Genomic DNA, 17,259 nt, shown 5'->3' with positions numbered 1-17,259 from the left:
TGGTTTGCTCATACTATACTTCTGCATATCTTTTCGTGTAGATCCAGGTACTTCATACCAGCCTAGACATCCGTGAGTTGAGCTTGGATCAGAGACTTTAAGGTATATCTGTCGGCGTTCGTCGGCCTTGGAGTCATCCTCTATCTAGTTTCTACTTCGTTCTCTTTTTATAGATATTGTTGTATAGGGATGCTCAATATACTCGTGTAGAGCTTGTGACTCGGTCTCACCAGATTTTGGGTGTTGTATTCAATTGTATTGTGGAGTCCTTTTTATGATAGTTGTTGGTTTAATTGGGAGTTTTATTATTATTTTCGTCAATTCTTCATGTATGTTAGGCTTACCTAGTCTTAGAGACTAGGTTCCATCATGACATCCTACGGAGGGAGATTGGGGTCGTGACGTATCCTAACACACTTGCTAAGAAAATATACTATAAGTCTCTTTACTCGTTTTAGTACAATGTCTAAAATAGAGTAAGGTTTCTAGGTCCCAAAATAGACAATTAGATCTGTTTGTGGAGTCAATGAAACCCAGGTGTGCAGAGGTTGCAGGAGCTCAACAAGTATTCTATATGATTGCTGCTGCTTTGCTGAATATAATAGTGTCAGGTAGTTATGAAGTTGCTTTGTTTTACGTATACGCTAAAGTTGGGGCTGCATGTCCAACTTTAAGTCAATTTTGAGGTGTAAATACTTTGGTTTGGTAAATAAAATGATTTAATTACCAAAAAAGAAAAATGTTTGTGGGTGTGGAAGGGGAATTGCGGCGTAATATCATCAAAAGTGCAATTAGGGAGAAAAGTAGCATACCTTGCGAGGTGTAATTAGTTTGGAGTTATAAGCTCTTGAATAATCCAATATGGTCCACCTACTGAAACTATACTTTGGAGCTTCTAAAATTGATTGAAGGCATCCCGAGGCCTGCCCAACCTGTTCTGATGGAGATGCTCCATACTCTACACATATTACTTCTTTTTCTTCTTCTTTCCCTGTCATTCATTACCAACAGATACTGTTATGTATAGCAACGTGACTTAAAACGACTGCTAATGTAGTATTAATTAACTTTCCATAATAATAATGTAACTTAAGAAGAGCATCAAGTTCATACAGAAAAACTAATAGGATTGGAGTTATAATTAACCTAGATGTAGATGCATGTAAGATTCTAATCCCTTAAATCTGTGCGTACGGTCAAAACCGATTCTCAGTCATAAAGACCGGTCGATACAATGAAGTTTCGATCGAAGGGTATCCACATGGCAAGCTCGGACGAATTCCGAAGTAGAGACGTCGAGCTTCGAGCTATAAGACCAATCAACGGCAAAACTCGATATCATTATCGAGCCCGTGTCCGAATCGGACTACGGGGCAATGCCGATCAACACAGGCCCCAAATATCGATGCTCCAAGGCAGAACCAAGCTCGAACTAAGACTGGGGATTCGATCTAGTACCGAGCTTGAATCAGTGCCAAGCTCGCAGACAAGAGCCGTTACAACTGCACCAAGGGAGAGAATCTTGGCGAGAATCAAGGGAGAGACAAACCATCATGGGTTCTCCACTATATGTATTATTTTATTATGTTGTTTTAGATAAAGTAGAGACCCTCTACTATAAAAAGGGAGATAGACTGCAATAGAGAGGCGTCTTCCAAGATACATTAAGATTTTATTGTGTTGGTTCTTCTAATATTTTTCAGTCTTCCCGTCCATCATTCCCATTTCATAGCAAACAATATATGTATTGTCATTTTGTATCAAAGAAATTTGCATACCCTTAGAACCATATCTAAATTTAACGTTATCCGATTTTTAGGGTAAACAGTTTGGCGCCCATCGTGGGGCTAAGGGTAACAGTGATTGTTTGATATAAATCTGCAGTACACTCCGGCTTACAACTTCGAATCAGTAATGGCTCTACCTATCGACCTCGAAGCTGGCCTTCAAGATAAAACCAACAACTTGGTGCCCGGGGCCGGAAGGCTACCTGACAACAGCAACAAGGCTCGAATCGAAGAAACCAAAATTCGAGCCGAAGTGCCACTGGATATCAATTTGCAAATAGCTCTAGAAGCGAATTAGCGTTCTGAAATGGAAAGAAGCGTTCAGGGCGGTGCTCGATCCATAGCCCGAGACACCTACAGCACGGGGAAAAATCGGGGTCAGCTTGCGTATGATTTTCGAAATGTTACAAGCCCAACAAGTAGTGATAGTTCAGTTGCAGAGCCGAACTCATACGTAAAGCGGGCCGAACTCCAATCCGCTTCTTCGAGAAGTCACCCCCAGAACGGAACCCCCGTAGTGAAATCAAACGAGCAGGAATCGGGGACCGCTCCTGAAATTGCTAAATTGCTCGAGGAACTCACAAAGCGAGTCGAAGCCAATGACAAAAAAGTGGAGACGTATAACGCTAGGGTCGATCAAATTCCGGGGGCTCCGCCAATGATAAAAGGGCTTGATTCGAAAAAATTCATACAAGGCTTTTCCCTCGAGCGCGGCCCCAAAACCAATCCCTAAAAAATTCCGTATGCCCGAAATTCCCAAATATAACAGTACGACCGATCCTAACGAACACGTCACCTCCTACACATGTGCCATCAAAGGCAACGATTTGGAGGATGATGAGATCGAATCCGTGTTGTTGAAAAAGTTCGGACAGACCCTCGCAAAGGGAGCAATGATCTGATATCACAACGTACCACCAAATTCCATTGATTCTTTCGCCATGTTAGCAGACTCGTTCGTAAAAGTACATGCTGGTGCCATAAAGGTTGCAACAAGGAAATCGGACCTCTTCAAAGTAAAACAAAGGGGTAACGAAATGCTGAGGGAATTCGTATCCCGATTTCAAATGGAGCGTATGGACTTGCCACCAGTCACAGACGATTGGGCCATACAAGCTTTCACCCAAGGACTGAACGGGCTAAGTTCGACAGCATCACGTCTGCTGAAACAAAATTTGATCGAGTACCCAATAATAACTTGGGCAGATGTACACAACTGGTACCAATCAAAAATCAGGGTCGAAAATGATCAATTGGGAGCTCCGTATGGGCCCGTACGTCAGAACCACACAACCACTAAAAATCAGAGGGAAACCAACAGAGAACAAAGGTCGAACAGAGACCGATACCAACCATACGACACAGATCGGATGAACAACGGTTCAGCATGTGATACGGTTTGGAACAACCGAAGGATTGATCGGGGGCAAAATTCTCGGGGATTTATGAGCAAGAGAGGCTTTGATAAATATACAGATCCTATAGAAGTCCCTCGACTATCGGAGTATAACTTCAATGTTGGTACATCTGCCATTGTATCGTCCATCGGATGCATCAAAGACACTAGATGGCCCCTACCCATGCAAACCGATCCTGCCCAAAGGAATCCCAATCAAATATGCGAATATCATGGCACCCATAGTCACAGAACGGAAGATTGCAGACAACTAAGAGAGGAAGTGGCCCGCTTATTTAACAAAGGGCACCTTCGGAAATTTCTGAGCGATAGGGTGAAGAACCATTTTAGAGACAAGGAATTCGGCAAACAAAACGAGCCAGAAGAACCGCAACACGTCATTCACATGATCGTCGACGGCGTCGATGCCCCCTAGGGACCGATGCTTAAACGCACTAAAACATCGATTGTGAAGCGATCTCGAACTCAAGATTATACACCCACAGGGACTTTATCCTTCAGTGACAAAGATACAGAGGGAATCATCCAACCCCATAACGATGTACTGGTAATATCCGTACTCATGAATAAAACTAAGATTAAGCGTGTGTTAATTGATCCAGGTAGCTCGGCCAATATCATCAGATCGAGGGTCGTAGAACAGCTCGGTCTGCAAGATTAGGTCGTACCCAAAACTCTGGTTCTAAACGGATTCAATATGGCATGTGAAACCACTAAAGGCGAGATTACCCTACCGATAAACGTGGTCGGAACCATCCAGCAAACAAAGTTTCATGTGATCGAAGGTGATATGAGATATAACGCCATCTTCGGAAGGCCGTGGATCCACAGCATGAGAGCCGTACCCTCGACCCTACACCAGGTCCTCAAATTCCCAACATCGGGAGGTGTCAAAATAGTGTACGGGGAACAACCGGCCGCAAAGGAAATATTCTCCGTCGAAGAAGCAAAATCAATAGCCTCGCCTTCACCGATGAAAGGATCAGGTTCAGAATAGAGCGCCAAATAGCAATCACAGACATCGGCTTCGACCCAGCCAGGTAAGCAGAACGTTGAAGAAGATGATGATGATCGATGGATCCCTCGATCCTTCGTAACCCCTAATGATTTCGATGCCACCAAATCAACAATTGAGGAACTGGAGCAAATCGTGCTGATCGAACACTGGCCCGAACGAAAGGTATACCTGGGAACGGGTTTGAGCCCCGAACTCAGGAAGAAACTCATCCAATTTCTTATCAATAACATCGACTGTTTTGCCTGGTCCCATCTGGATATAACAGGGATCCCGCCGGACATAACGGCGTACCAGTTAAGCTTGAACCCTATGTTCAGACCGGTGAAGCAAAAAAGAAGGCCCCAGTCCGAGAAAAAGCACGCATTCATAAAGGACGAGAGGACTATTTGGCCCATTTGCAGGAAACGTTCAAGATTCTGAGGAAATACAACATGAAGCTCAACCCCGAAAAATGTGCTTTCGGGGTCGGTTCGGGTAAGTTCCTCGGCTTCATGGTCTTAAATCGAGGAATTGAGATCAACCCCGACAAAATCAAGGCCATTGAAGACATCACCATCGTGGACAGCGTGAAAGCTGTACAAAGGTTAACGGGAAAAATTGCAGCCTTAGGCCGGTTCATTTCAAGATCATCGGATCGAAGTCATAATTTTTTCTCCCTACTCAAAAAGAAGAACGACTTCGCATGGACATAGGAATGCCAACAAGCCTTACAAGAATTGAAACGATACCTATCATGCCCACCACTGCTTCACACTCCAAAAATCGACAAAAAACTATACTTGTACTTGGCGGTATCGGAAGTCGCCATAAGCAGCGTCCTAGTTCGAGAAGAGCAAGGTACACAATTTCCCATTTATTACGTAAGTCGGACCTTAGGAGAAGCGAAAACTAGGTATTCGTACTTAGAAAAATTGGCACTTTCCCTAGTAAGCGCATCTAGAAAGTTAAGACCGTACTTTCAATGTCACCCCATAAGCGTATTAACCACCTGTCCACTCAGTAATATTTTACATAGGCCCGAACTATCAGGCCGATTGGCCAAATGGGCCATCGAACTCATTGGGTACGATATCGAATATCAACCCTGCACGGCCATCAAGTCTCAAATTTTGGCAGACTTCGTGGCCGACTTCATGCCAACCCTCACACTCGAAGTCGAAAAGGAACTCCTTTTGAAATCAGGTATATCGTCCAGGGAATAGATCCTTTTTATGGACGGTGCTTCGAATATAAAGGGGTCCGAGTTAGGCATAGTTTTGAAACCCCCCACGGGTAACGTTATTAGGCAAGCTATTAAAACTATCAGGTTAACTAACAACGAGGCCGAGTATGAAGCCATGATTGCAGGTCTCGAACTAGCTAGAAACTTGGGAGCAGAAGTCATTGAGGCGCACTGTGACTCTTTGCTGGTGGTGAGTCAAGTAAACAAAACCTTCGAAGTCCGAGAAGGTAGGATGCAAAGGTATCTAGACAAATTGCTTATCACCTTACACCATTTCAAACAATAGACCCTACGGCATGTTCCACGAGAACGGAATAATGAGGCTGATGCTCTCGTAAATTTAGGATCGTCGGTTGAGGTAGGTGATTTGAGCTCGAGGACTGTCGTCCAACTTTCAAGATCGGTAATCGAAGATGGGCATGCCGAAATATATTCTACTAGCTTAACCTGGGATTGGAGAAACAAGTATATTAAATACTTAAAAAACGGAAAGCTCCCTTCAGACCCTAAAGATTCCAGGGCCCTACGGACTAAGGCTGCTCGATTTACGTTGGCTGCGGACGGAACACTGTATCGAAGAACATTCGATGGACCAATGGCGGTATGCGTGGGTCCGAGAGATACCAATTACATCCTCCGGAAAGTACACGAGGGCACTTGTGGCAATCACTCCGGTGCCGACACATTAGTTCGAAAAGTGATCAGAGCGGGGCATTATTAGATTGATATGGGCAAAGATGCGAAAGAATTTGTTCGTAAATGTGATAAATGTCAGAGGTTTGCGCCAATGATCCATCAAGCCGGGGAGCAACTTCACTCGGTCATATCCCCGTGACCATTCATGAAATGAGGGATGGACATCGTCGGCCCTCTGCCGTCGACCCCAGGTAAAGCCAAATTTATTTTATTTATGACTGACTATTTTTCTAAGTGGGTTGAAGTTCAGGCATTCGAGAAAATAAGAGAGAAAGAAGTTATATACTTTATTTGGGATCATATCATATGCCGATTCGGGATACCCGCCGAAATAGTATGCGACAATGGGAGGCAATTCGTTGGCAGCAAAATCACAAAATTCCTCGAAGATCACAAAATAAGAAGGATATTATCAACACCATACCATCCCAGTGGGAACGGTCAGGCCGAATCAACGAACAAGACTATTCTCCAAAACCTCAAGAAGAGATTGAACGACGCGAAGGGAAAATGGAGAGAAATCCTGTCCGAAGTCCTTTGGGCATACCGAACAACGTCAAAATCCAGTACGGGGGCGACCCCATTCTCCTTATTATATGGTTCCGAAGCATTGATACCAGTCGAAGTCGGTGAACCTAGTCCTCGATTTCGATTCATGATGGAAGAATCAAATAACGAGGCTATGAACACCAGCCTTGAATTATCGGACGAAGGACGAGAAGCTGCCCTCATCCGATTGGCCGCCCAAAAGCAACGAATCGAAAGGTATTATAATCGAAGAACTAAACTTTGCCATTTCAAGCCCGGGGACTTAGTGTTAAGAAAAGTCACCATCAATACTCGGAATCCAAACGAAGGAAAATTAGGACCAAATTGGGAAGGACCATACCAGGTGCTCGAGAACGTTGGAAAAGGATCATACAGGCTTGGCATCATAACCGACAAACAGCTATCAAGCAGATGGAATGTATCACATCTAAAACGGTACTACTGCTAAGGTACGACCTTTCCATATTCATCTAACTAACCCATGTAGAAGTCCGAACAAGAGCTGAAGAAGATCTTTCGATTAAGAGCACGCCTTGCACTCTTTTTCCCTTAGACCGGTTTTCTCCCAAATGGGTTTTTCGGTAAGGTTTTTAATGAGGCAACCATCGATCGTGCTGCACTTTCAACAATATCCGAGGCCTCTTTCCGACAAACCTCGAATACCGGGGGAGCATTAGGGCCCTCAAATACATCGAGTTCAGATGCAAGAAAGTCATCTCACAACAAGGTTCCAACAGGAAAATTTGTAAGAGCCAAATGGTCAAAATGAACTATGAGCATATAGATCAGCCCAAACATAAACACATGTATAATGACTTGAGATTTATTGTGGAACCAGAATTGAGATTCACTCGACTATTAAAGCCTACGGGCTACTGTTATTCCGAGTTCGAGCAAAGCACTCACTCTACAATGCCTACGGGCTACTTATATTTTCGAGTTCGAAACATTCACTCGACTATTAAAGCCTACGGGCTACTGTTATTCCGAGTTCGAGAAAAGCACTCACTCTACAATGCCTACGGGCTACTTACATTTTCGAGTTCGAAACATTCACTCGACTATTAAAGCCTATGGGCTACTGTTATTCCGAGTTCGAGCAAAGCACTCACTCTACAATGCCTACGGGCTACTTACATTTTTGAGTTCGAAAATTTCACTCGACTATTAAAGCCTACGGGCTACTGTTATTCCGAGTTCGAGCAAAGCACTCACTCTACAATGCCTACGGGCTACTTACATTTTCGAGTTCGAAACATTCACTCGACTATTAAAGCCTACGGGCTACTGTTATTCCGAGTTCGAGCAAAGCACTCACTCTACAATGCCTACAGGCTACTTACATTTTGAGTTCGAAACATTCACTCGACTATTAAAGCCTACGGGCTACTATTATTCCGAGTTCGAGAAAGCACTTGACCATTAATCTTACGGGCTACTTACATTCCGAGTTCGAAATAATCACTCGAATATTAAGCCTACGGGCTACCTTTATCTCAAGTTCGAGCAAGCACGCACTCGACCATTAAGCCTACGGGCTACTTACATTCCGAGTTCAAAACATTAACTCGACGGCTAATAAGCTACTTTTACTCTGAGTTTACATTAACTCAACCATCACATTACATCTACGGATTATGTTCCTTCAAAGTTTGAATCATCGACTCAACAAGAAAACCCAGGGGCTACAAATCTGATCGATCAGAGAGACTACAAGGTCAGTATTCGATTAAAAGTCTTCACAAAACAAAAACAAGTCGACCTGATTATACATATATATACAAAAATTGCCTACGACATTAATGTACAAACATGAAGAATTAGAAACTAAGCTTCCTGATCGAGCTCTTCCCTGTCCTCGGATCCGTTTTCGCTACCATCATCATCATCGTCGTCAGAAGCCAAGGCTTTAGCTTCCTCTTCGAGCTCTTTTGCCTTTTTTACCTCTTCGGTAAGGTCAAAACCTCGAGCATGTATCTCCTCGAGGGTCTCCCTCCGAGACCTACACTTAGAAAGTTCGGCAACCCAATGAGCTCGAGTATCGACGGTCTTCGCCGCTTCCCGGGCCTCCATCTGAGCAGCCTCAACATCAGCCCGATATACAGCAATGGACTTATCCGCCAAGACTTTCGATGACTCAACCTCTGCCTTAGCCTCAGCAAGTCGTGTTTCAAGCTCCTCAATCTTCTTAGCTTAAACTGACCCCTTTTGCTTGACACTTCGAAGTTGAACGTCGGCCGATAATAATTTTGTTAAGATGGTTTCTTTTTCCGCTGCCAGGCGGTCGAGGGTCTCCTTCCACCGATTGCATTCAGCTCGGATTTGATCGACCTCTTCTCGAAGTAACCCGATCTTTTCGATCTTTTGCTATAACTGAGACAACGAAGGGTTAACTTCCACAGTTGAGTCAAACCCATACTTTAACAGAATGAGGCTCACCTGCTTATCGAGCTCGACCCCTTCTTCACGGACCTTAGCCAAATCCGCTTGGAGGTCCTTTATAGCCTCGTCCTTTTGGCCGCAAAGAAGCCGCAGGGCATCTCTCTCACCTGAGACCTTCCGGAGCTCGGCCTCACACTGGCTAAGATCGACTCGAAACCTACTAATGGCCTGCAGAGTAAGAAACACGAGTCAAGTATTAAAAAAAAAGAAAAAAAAAGAAAAGAAACCAAGTTTGGAAGAATCATTACCCGAGTAATGAAACGCTGAGCCTCCTCTAATAAAAGAGAAGCGTCACCGATATCGGAACTATCGTCGACTCCAGTAAAACAATCCTTAAAAGGATCCCCTGCACCAGAGCCTGCGCCGATATCGGGAGTCTTCAATTCTCGAGCTTCTTTCAGCGCCTCCTCAGAAAAAGATGGAAAAGAAGGCGAATCACCCCTTGTCATAGCCCCGAGCAAATCGCTCGGAGTACTCCGGCCGAGATTCTGGTCTTCGGAAACAACCCCGACAGGCACAGCCGCCATCGGCTCGGGAGCTCTGGCAACCTCGATGGCCTCCGTAGACCGGACTACCAAAGCCGAAGAGTTATTTTCTTCTTTTTCTTCTTCTCTCAGTTGATGGACCGAGTCAATCGAAAGGGCAATTGTTTTTCTCTTCACCCTGCGAATTTTGGGCTTGGGGTCCTCTGACCGAGAGGAAGCTTTTCACTTCTTATCTTCCCCCTTTTTAGGGACCAGGGACTTGTTTCCTTCTTCGCCGCTCGAAGGCCTTAAAGTGGCATCCCTGGTTACGCCTGCACAAGAGGAAATCGGTAATGAATAGAACGCAAAGAATACTTCGAAGGAAACCAGAAGCAAACCTCACCATGGTTCTTGGCCTCCCATCTGCCTTTTGCCAAATCACGCCAAGCGCGCTCGGCGTAAGAGGAGGTCGAGGCCAATATCCGAACCCAGTCCTCGAGGTCGGGCACCGCTTGTGGCATCCAAGGGGCAGCTGAACATCAGGGAAGGACATCAGAAAAAATTGGAAAAGCACCTGAAAAGGGAACAAAAATCACTTACGGTCAAAATTCCATTCTTCAGGGAACGACATCTTCTCCTCCGGAATGAGATCACGGATCCTCACTCGGATATAATGACCCATCCAGTCTCGATCCTTGTCTTCATCGATGCTCGACATCAATGCCTTCGATGCCCGACGATAAAGTCTGATTAGTCCTCGAAAGATCTGAGGCCGATACAGTCATATGAGGTGGTTCAGAGAAAAATCCAACCCCCCCGGCTTTGATAGAGAAGAAGCGCAATAAGATCACTATACGCCATAAAGAGGGATGGATTTGGCCAAGGGTGACTTGATACCTTTTGCAGAAATCAATAATCACCGGGTCGACGGGTCTCAGTATGAAGGGATAAATGTAAACACTTAAAAATCCCTCCACGTGAGTGGTAACATTCTCATCGGAAGACGGAATTTGCAACACGACCTCGGAACCCCAGTTGCAGTCTTTTCTGACGGCCTCGAGGTGATCCTCCGTTATAGAGCATGTATACATCGATACGTGTTCACATCGACCCGGAACGGAGGAAGGGTTCTCCACCTTAAAATCGGTTTTCAAAATGCACGGGCCAGGAACATAGTCATGAACTGACGGCTCCACCGGCGCCTTATCATCAGACGGCCGTGAGGAAGAGGCTTTTTCCTGCTGAGGTACGGTTTTAGAAGTTTTCGCCATTGATATGAAAGGAAAGAGTGCAAAGGAAGAAATAGACAGCACCAAAATTCTGGTATGGACGGCCCCGTAGCAGCGAAGTAGAGATGATAAAAAGGAGAGTTTGGAAGAAGAGAAGGCGCAAAAGTGGTAAAAGTTGTATGGAAAGACTATTTATAGATTAAGGCTTGACGGTTCAGTATCAGCAGTGGCCGACCACCGTCTGATACACATTAAATGCCTCGATAAAACCGAGCCGATGAGACAGTTATCACATACGTCGAGATCGGGTTCGATAGAAACATCAGCATAAATTTGATCGAGCCGCAGGGAAATCATATCGTTCATCGCCACATCCTTTCCGAGAAACGAGGGGACTATCTGTGTACGGTCAAAATCAATTTTCAGTCATAAAGACCAGTCGAGACAATGAAGTTTCGATCGAAGGGTATCCACATGGCAAGCTCGGACGAATTTCGAAGTAGAGACGTCGAGCTTCGAGCTATAAGACCAATCAACGGCAAAACTCGATATCATTATCGAGCCCATGTCCGAATCGGACTACGGGGCAACGCCGATCAACACAGGCCCCGAATATCGATGCTCCAAGGCAGAACCGAGCTCGAACTAAGACTGGGGATTCGATCTAGCACCGAGCTTGAGTCAGTGCCAAGCTCGCAGACAAGAGCCGTTACAACCGCACCAAGGGAGAGAATCTTGGCGAGAATCAAGGGAGAGACAAACCATCATGGGTTCTCCACTATATGTATTATTTTATTATGTTGTTTTAGATAAAGTAGAGACCCTCTACTATAAAAAGGGAGATAGACTGCAATAGAGAGGCGTCTTCCAAGATACATTAAGATTTTATTGTGTTGGTTCTTCTAATATTTTTCAGTCTTCCCGTCCATCATTCCCATTTCATAGCAAACAATACCTGTATTGTCATTTTGTATCAAAGAAATTTGCATACCCTTAGAACCATATCTAAATTTAATGTTATCCGATTTTTAGAGTAAACAATCTGTTTTATCCAAATAAAAAGATAAAATAACCGGAAATACCAGACCTTCATAGCTGTGAAGAGGAACATAGAGGGGTGACTCCTGCAACTCAGCAAATGTAACAAGCTGCCAAATAACACTTTTCAGTAACAATAATGAAAGAAGGGGAAGTTATTACTTGCATCTTAACTCTTAGGCGGCGCACTTCGGTCGCATGTATGGTGTGCCGCTCAAGTAATTTATTTCGTTTAACTAAAAGTTGCCAAGTTTTTCATTAATTACTACCAACTTATTAAGAGAAGGGGAAAAAAAGCAAAAAATTCGTAGTAAATGCTAAAATGCCATCAAATTTTCTATTATAGATATTAATAAGCATTACCTAACAATTGACATGGAGTAATTATATATATATATATATATATATATATATATATATATATATATATATATATATATATATATATATATATATATATATATATATATATATATATATATATATATATATATATATATATATATATATATATATATATATATATATATATATATATATATATATATATATATATAGTAATTTCTAGCTTATGAAAGTGAGCATGATGATATGTATTTTGATTCCCCCTACTCCCACCCCACCTATATATTGTATCAGTTAGTCCTACACTCTAGATGTATCAGTTAGATATAAAAAATCATTTACACCACCAACTTTACTTTTAAATCAAACTCCCCCTCAACTTTGAACAATATACATTCTCCCCCCTCTTCTTATCCTATACAATGTTTTGCTCTTGTCATTCTCAATCCTCCATTTATGTAATAACTTTTTATATTATATACATATTTTATTTTTTAATCTAGTTACTTATCTATAGTTTAAACAATTTTATATTTTATTATATACTTTTGTTCATGTTCATTAATATTCTAAGTACAATAATCTTTTTTATGAATTTATAATAAAAATCTAATGCTACTTTTTATGACTGTTATTTTATATTATGTGCATTAAGTAAGAAAGTGAGTGTAAGTAAGTAAGTGTGTATCTATGGTTACTTCTTAAACGGTGAGATCTTCTCTGTACACCAAAGCCTTTACTTTATATTTTAATTTAATATTTAATCAACTAATTGATATTATATGTATGTATGTATGTATGTATGTATGATGAACATACAAGCTCAAATCTTGATGCTAGAGAAGCACAAGTGAAGGCCATACTTTCTACAACAATGGATGCTTATTGGGCTCATAAATGTGCCAATGGATTTGGAGAATTGAGACACGAATTTAAAATACTTACACTACTTAGCCTTAGTCCAATTGAGGCCCAAGAAGCATAAGAAATTGAAGAAGTCCGAGAATCATTCAAGATTAGGATTTCTTTTCTTTTAAGATGGGGATTTCTTTTCCTTAGAGATTAGGATTTCTTAATTTTTGTTTTAGTAGGATTATATTTATAGTTCTAGTCAAACTAGGATTGTTAGTTGGTAGTCTATTCCTACTAGAATTCTTTTTTCTATTTTAGTTAGGATAAATTTTCTTAGCCTTATTCTTATTCTAGTTTAATTAGGATTAGTTTTCTTTAACCTTATCAATTTTATTCATTGTAAGGCCAATATAAAGGGTTCAATATGCTGAAAATAAATATTGGTGATTAGTTTTTCTAAGTTCTTGCTTCAAAAACGTTATTTACTTTTTATTTCATTGTTCTTCCTTTATTCAACGCTTCTTGCAATCTTGCGGGATTGAAAAACGTGTGGGTGAAGTTTCTTTTCATCTTACATTCTTCTAACGTGAGTTTGAATTTCGCTAGTTTGTTGAAAAACTTTAGCGGGGTACTTTTATTTTTTCCTCATCTTTGTGCTTGAGAAGTGCAAAACCTTGAAAGTATATGTATGTATGTATGAATGCACGTATGTACGCATTTACGTGCGTGTGTGAGTGTGTTTATATTAAAGATCCACTTCCTTTTTATTCTCTATTGTTTATATAGATAAACGAGTTTATGGCTGTTAGTAGTGGAATATTTTCTATATTTTAATTTAAAAGTTATCTCAAATATAAAATAGATATTTTTTTAGGAACATGTTATAAAATCTACCTTCATTTTTCTTAATTGTTTTTTGCACTATCTGCATTGGAATATATTTATAAAATTCCACTCTCTTTTATTTTGCACTGTCTAAATAGATATAAGGGTTTTGATTGCTATTAATATATAATTTTTTAAATTCTGCTAAGTTATTTTAATATAGAACGTTAATAACTTATATACATAATTACTATTTCTTTATTTCAAAATAATATTTTTTGTCTCAAGAACAATATTTTTTTTATAGGTGAGTCTGTTACATAGATAAAAAGAAAAATAAAAAAAGTATCGTGATTTTACAGAAGTAAAAAGAAAAAGACAAAGGTTGAATCTATTGGTGAAATAGGCATTTTGAAAGTCAATTGACATACAAGGGAGCATGTCTATTGTTCAAAGTTGAAAGGCAGTTTGATTTTTAAATCAAAGTTGGTTAATATAACTATATATATATATATATATATATATATATATGTGTGTGTGTGTGTGGAAGGTGAAGGAAGTGATACGTATATAGAACTTTTTGTAAGCGGTGTCGTATATAAATAAAAAAATTAATAAGTATTATTTAATATCATTTACCTACAAGTTGAAAGTTTTGGCCCAATGGTTTAGTGGATTATTATTGCAAAGGGAGGTATAGGTTTAATTTTTCTTAGCCTCAAATTTTTAATAAAAATGCTCGCTCAAAGATGTTAAAAAGTAAAATGTCTAAGTCCCGCCTTGAACCTACAACCTTTACAAACCCAAATATGAGCTTGACCGGTCGATAAAGAAATACGCTTTGCTATAAAGCGATGTCATTACTATATATTACTTCGTTTTTACATAATATTGCATATTTTTTTTCAGCGAACGGGTATGAATGACACCGCTTTGACCCATTTGCGTCCGCCCCTGATACAACTGGGCTTGGGAAAACTTTGTGATCATTTAAAGTGCTAACTGTCTGACACCTTAAAATTAAAATAATCTTACTCGATATAATTTTTTCATTATACTTTTAGATTCTTTCAATTTTCATTCAAGTTTTTCTTTTGATCATTTAATTTTAATATACAAGTCGAACAGTGCCACCCCAATTAAAGGCGAAGAATCGGGTAAAATGAACATACCTTGTGAATTAGGTTATTGCTCTTCAAAAAGTAGAGCATAATGGATCCAAAGATCGGTATTTCCAAGAACCATACAAACACTTTAACAAGAAAGCCGGCCATCCGAGGGGCTGGTATTGAAATTAAATGTGAGTACATAAAATTAAATTAAATTAAGAATCTGAATTATAAGTAAAAAAAAGAAAAAGAAAAGGGAAAAGATCTTAATGAAAACAGAAAAGGGGAGGAAAACTATTTATTGTACTAAAGTTTAACACATAATATATCCTATGTGAAGCAAATTCAATAAACTTTTAGTACATCTAGTCATATCTTTGTCACAAATCTTTAGACAAAAACGAAAAACAGACACAAAAGAGAGCACAGAACTATTGACAAATAAGTAAATAAAACGTATAACAACAACAACAACAAGAAGTCTAGTAATTTTCTACAAGTGAAATCTGGGGAGGGTAAGATATTCGCAGCCTTACCTCTACCCTGAAAAGGCAGAGAGACTCACTACTAGAAATTCGACAAAAACCGATCGATTTTGGTCAATAAAAAAACTGGCCGAAAAACCGACCGAAGTCGGTCGATTTTTCAAAATATTTTATTTTTAATTTTTTTTTACGAAACCGACCAACTTTGATCGGTTTTCTTTGGCGCAAAAATACGGGAATTTATTTTTCCGTCCCGCAAAATTTATTTTTCAAGAAACCGACCAACTTTTGTCTGTTTTTCATTTTAAAAAATTAAAATTAATATTTAAAAAATCGACCAAAATCGGTCGGTTAATTCGGCAAGTCATTTTAAAAACCGACCGAATCCAATCGGTAATTTTATTTTTTAATAAAATCGACCGACATCGGTCGGTTATTTTCTCGCGAAAATACAATTAAAGAGTATAAATAAAATAAAAGACAGTCTTAAAACAAAATGCACCAATGGTCTAGTGGTAGAATAGTATCCTGCCACAGTATAGACCCCAATTCAATTTCCAGATAGTGCATTTTTTTAATTACATACTTAAAATACCGACCGACTTCGATCGGTTTTTTCGGTATTTTTTTTTTTTTGGAATTTAATTGACCGGCCGAAATCGGTCGAAAAATACCAACCAAAGTCGGCTGGTTAGCTCTACCGACCTTACGATTACCGACCGCCATGAATCGGTCGGTTTTCGATCGATTTTTGTCAATTACTGACCAACATCGGTCGGGTCTAGCAGTCAGTTTTTTCCATTTTTTTAGTAGTGATTGTTTTCGATAGACCCTCGTCTGGAGAACGAGAGAAAAAAAGGTAATGGAAACAAATAAGAATAACAACAAGATAAAATAAGACCGAATCCAAGTGAGTAGTTAAACTCTAGGTAGTAATAACAATATATGAATAAAAGGATATCATACTAACACTAATGCTAGCGAACTGAGTAAGATAAAGAGAAACACTCGACTACCTACTAGCCTTCCACCCAAATCTTCGACCTCCACACCCTCCTATGTTGGGCCATGTCCTCAGTCAGCTCCAGCTGCGCCATGTCTCATCTAATAACCTCTCCCCGAGACTTCTTAGGCCTACCTCTACTCCTCATATTGCCCACTGAGGCTAACTAAAACATATGAACTATATAATTATTCCGGGATTATAGTCCTAAGTGTAATGACTCGACCAGTCGTTTTGAGCTCTAGCGCGTCGCCTGGCAGTTTGGGACCTTGAGTAGCTTTACTTTATGCATTATGACTTGTATGTGTGGTCGGAATTGAATTTCAGCAAGTTCGAAGTTGTTTCGGAAGGAATATTCTCAATTCGGAAGCTTTAAGTTGGAAGAGTTAACCAAGGGTTTGACTTTTGGGCAAACGACCTCGAAATTGGGATTTAAAGGTTATAATAGGTTTGTACGATGATTTTGGACCTGGGCGTATGTTCGAGTTGAGTATCGGGTGGTCCGGAAGTATTTCGGCGCTTATTATGGAAAGTTGGCATTTTGAAAGTTTAAGAATTTCTTAAGTTTAATTTGAAGTGAATTTTGGTGTTATCAATGTTCGTTTGGGATTCCGAGCTTAGAATAGATTCGTATTGTGATTTGTAACTTGCACGCAAAATTTAGCGTTGTTCCGGAATGTTTAAGTGTAATTCGGACGCGTTCGGCGAAGTTTAAAAGTTTAAAGAAAGGTTTCGGTCGTCGATTCATAATTTTGATGTTGTTTGACGTGATTCGAGG

At 40.4% G+C, this 17,259-nt stretch overlaps 1 protein-coding gene across 1 annotated transcript in view; it reads right to left on the bottom strand.

The window, feature by feature from the left end:
- Positions 1–776: 776 nt before the first annotated feature.
- LOC142167840 (fatty acid amide hydrolase-like) overlaps positions 777–17,259 on the bottom strand; it is a 32,814-nt gene continuing 16,331 nt past the window's right edge. The window contains exons 2-4 of the mRNA XM_075227992.1: positions 15,057–15,166; positions 11,912–11,972; positions 777–991 (exon numbers count right to left, since the gene is read on the bottom strand). Coding sequence (XP_075084093.1) covers positions 792–991; positions 11,912–11,972; positions 15,057–15,166 — 371 coding nt within the window. The 3' untranslated portion in view covers positions 777–791. The remainder of the gene's footprint in view (positions 992–11,911; positions 11,973–15,056; positions 15,167–17,259) is intronic.

Source organism: Nicotiana tabacum, chromosome 13 (genome assembly GCF_000715075.1).
Source record: "Nicotiana tabacum cultivar K326 chromosome 13, ASM71507v2, whole genome shotgun sequence".
Lineage (NCBI taxonomy): Eukaryota > Viridiplantae > Streptophyta > Magnoliopsida > Solanales > Solanaceae > Nicotiana > Nicotiana tabacum.
The sequence above is the reverse complement of the archived record's forward strand: the minus strand, read 5'-3'. Positions and strand labels throughout refer to the sequence as shown.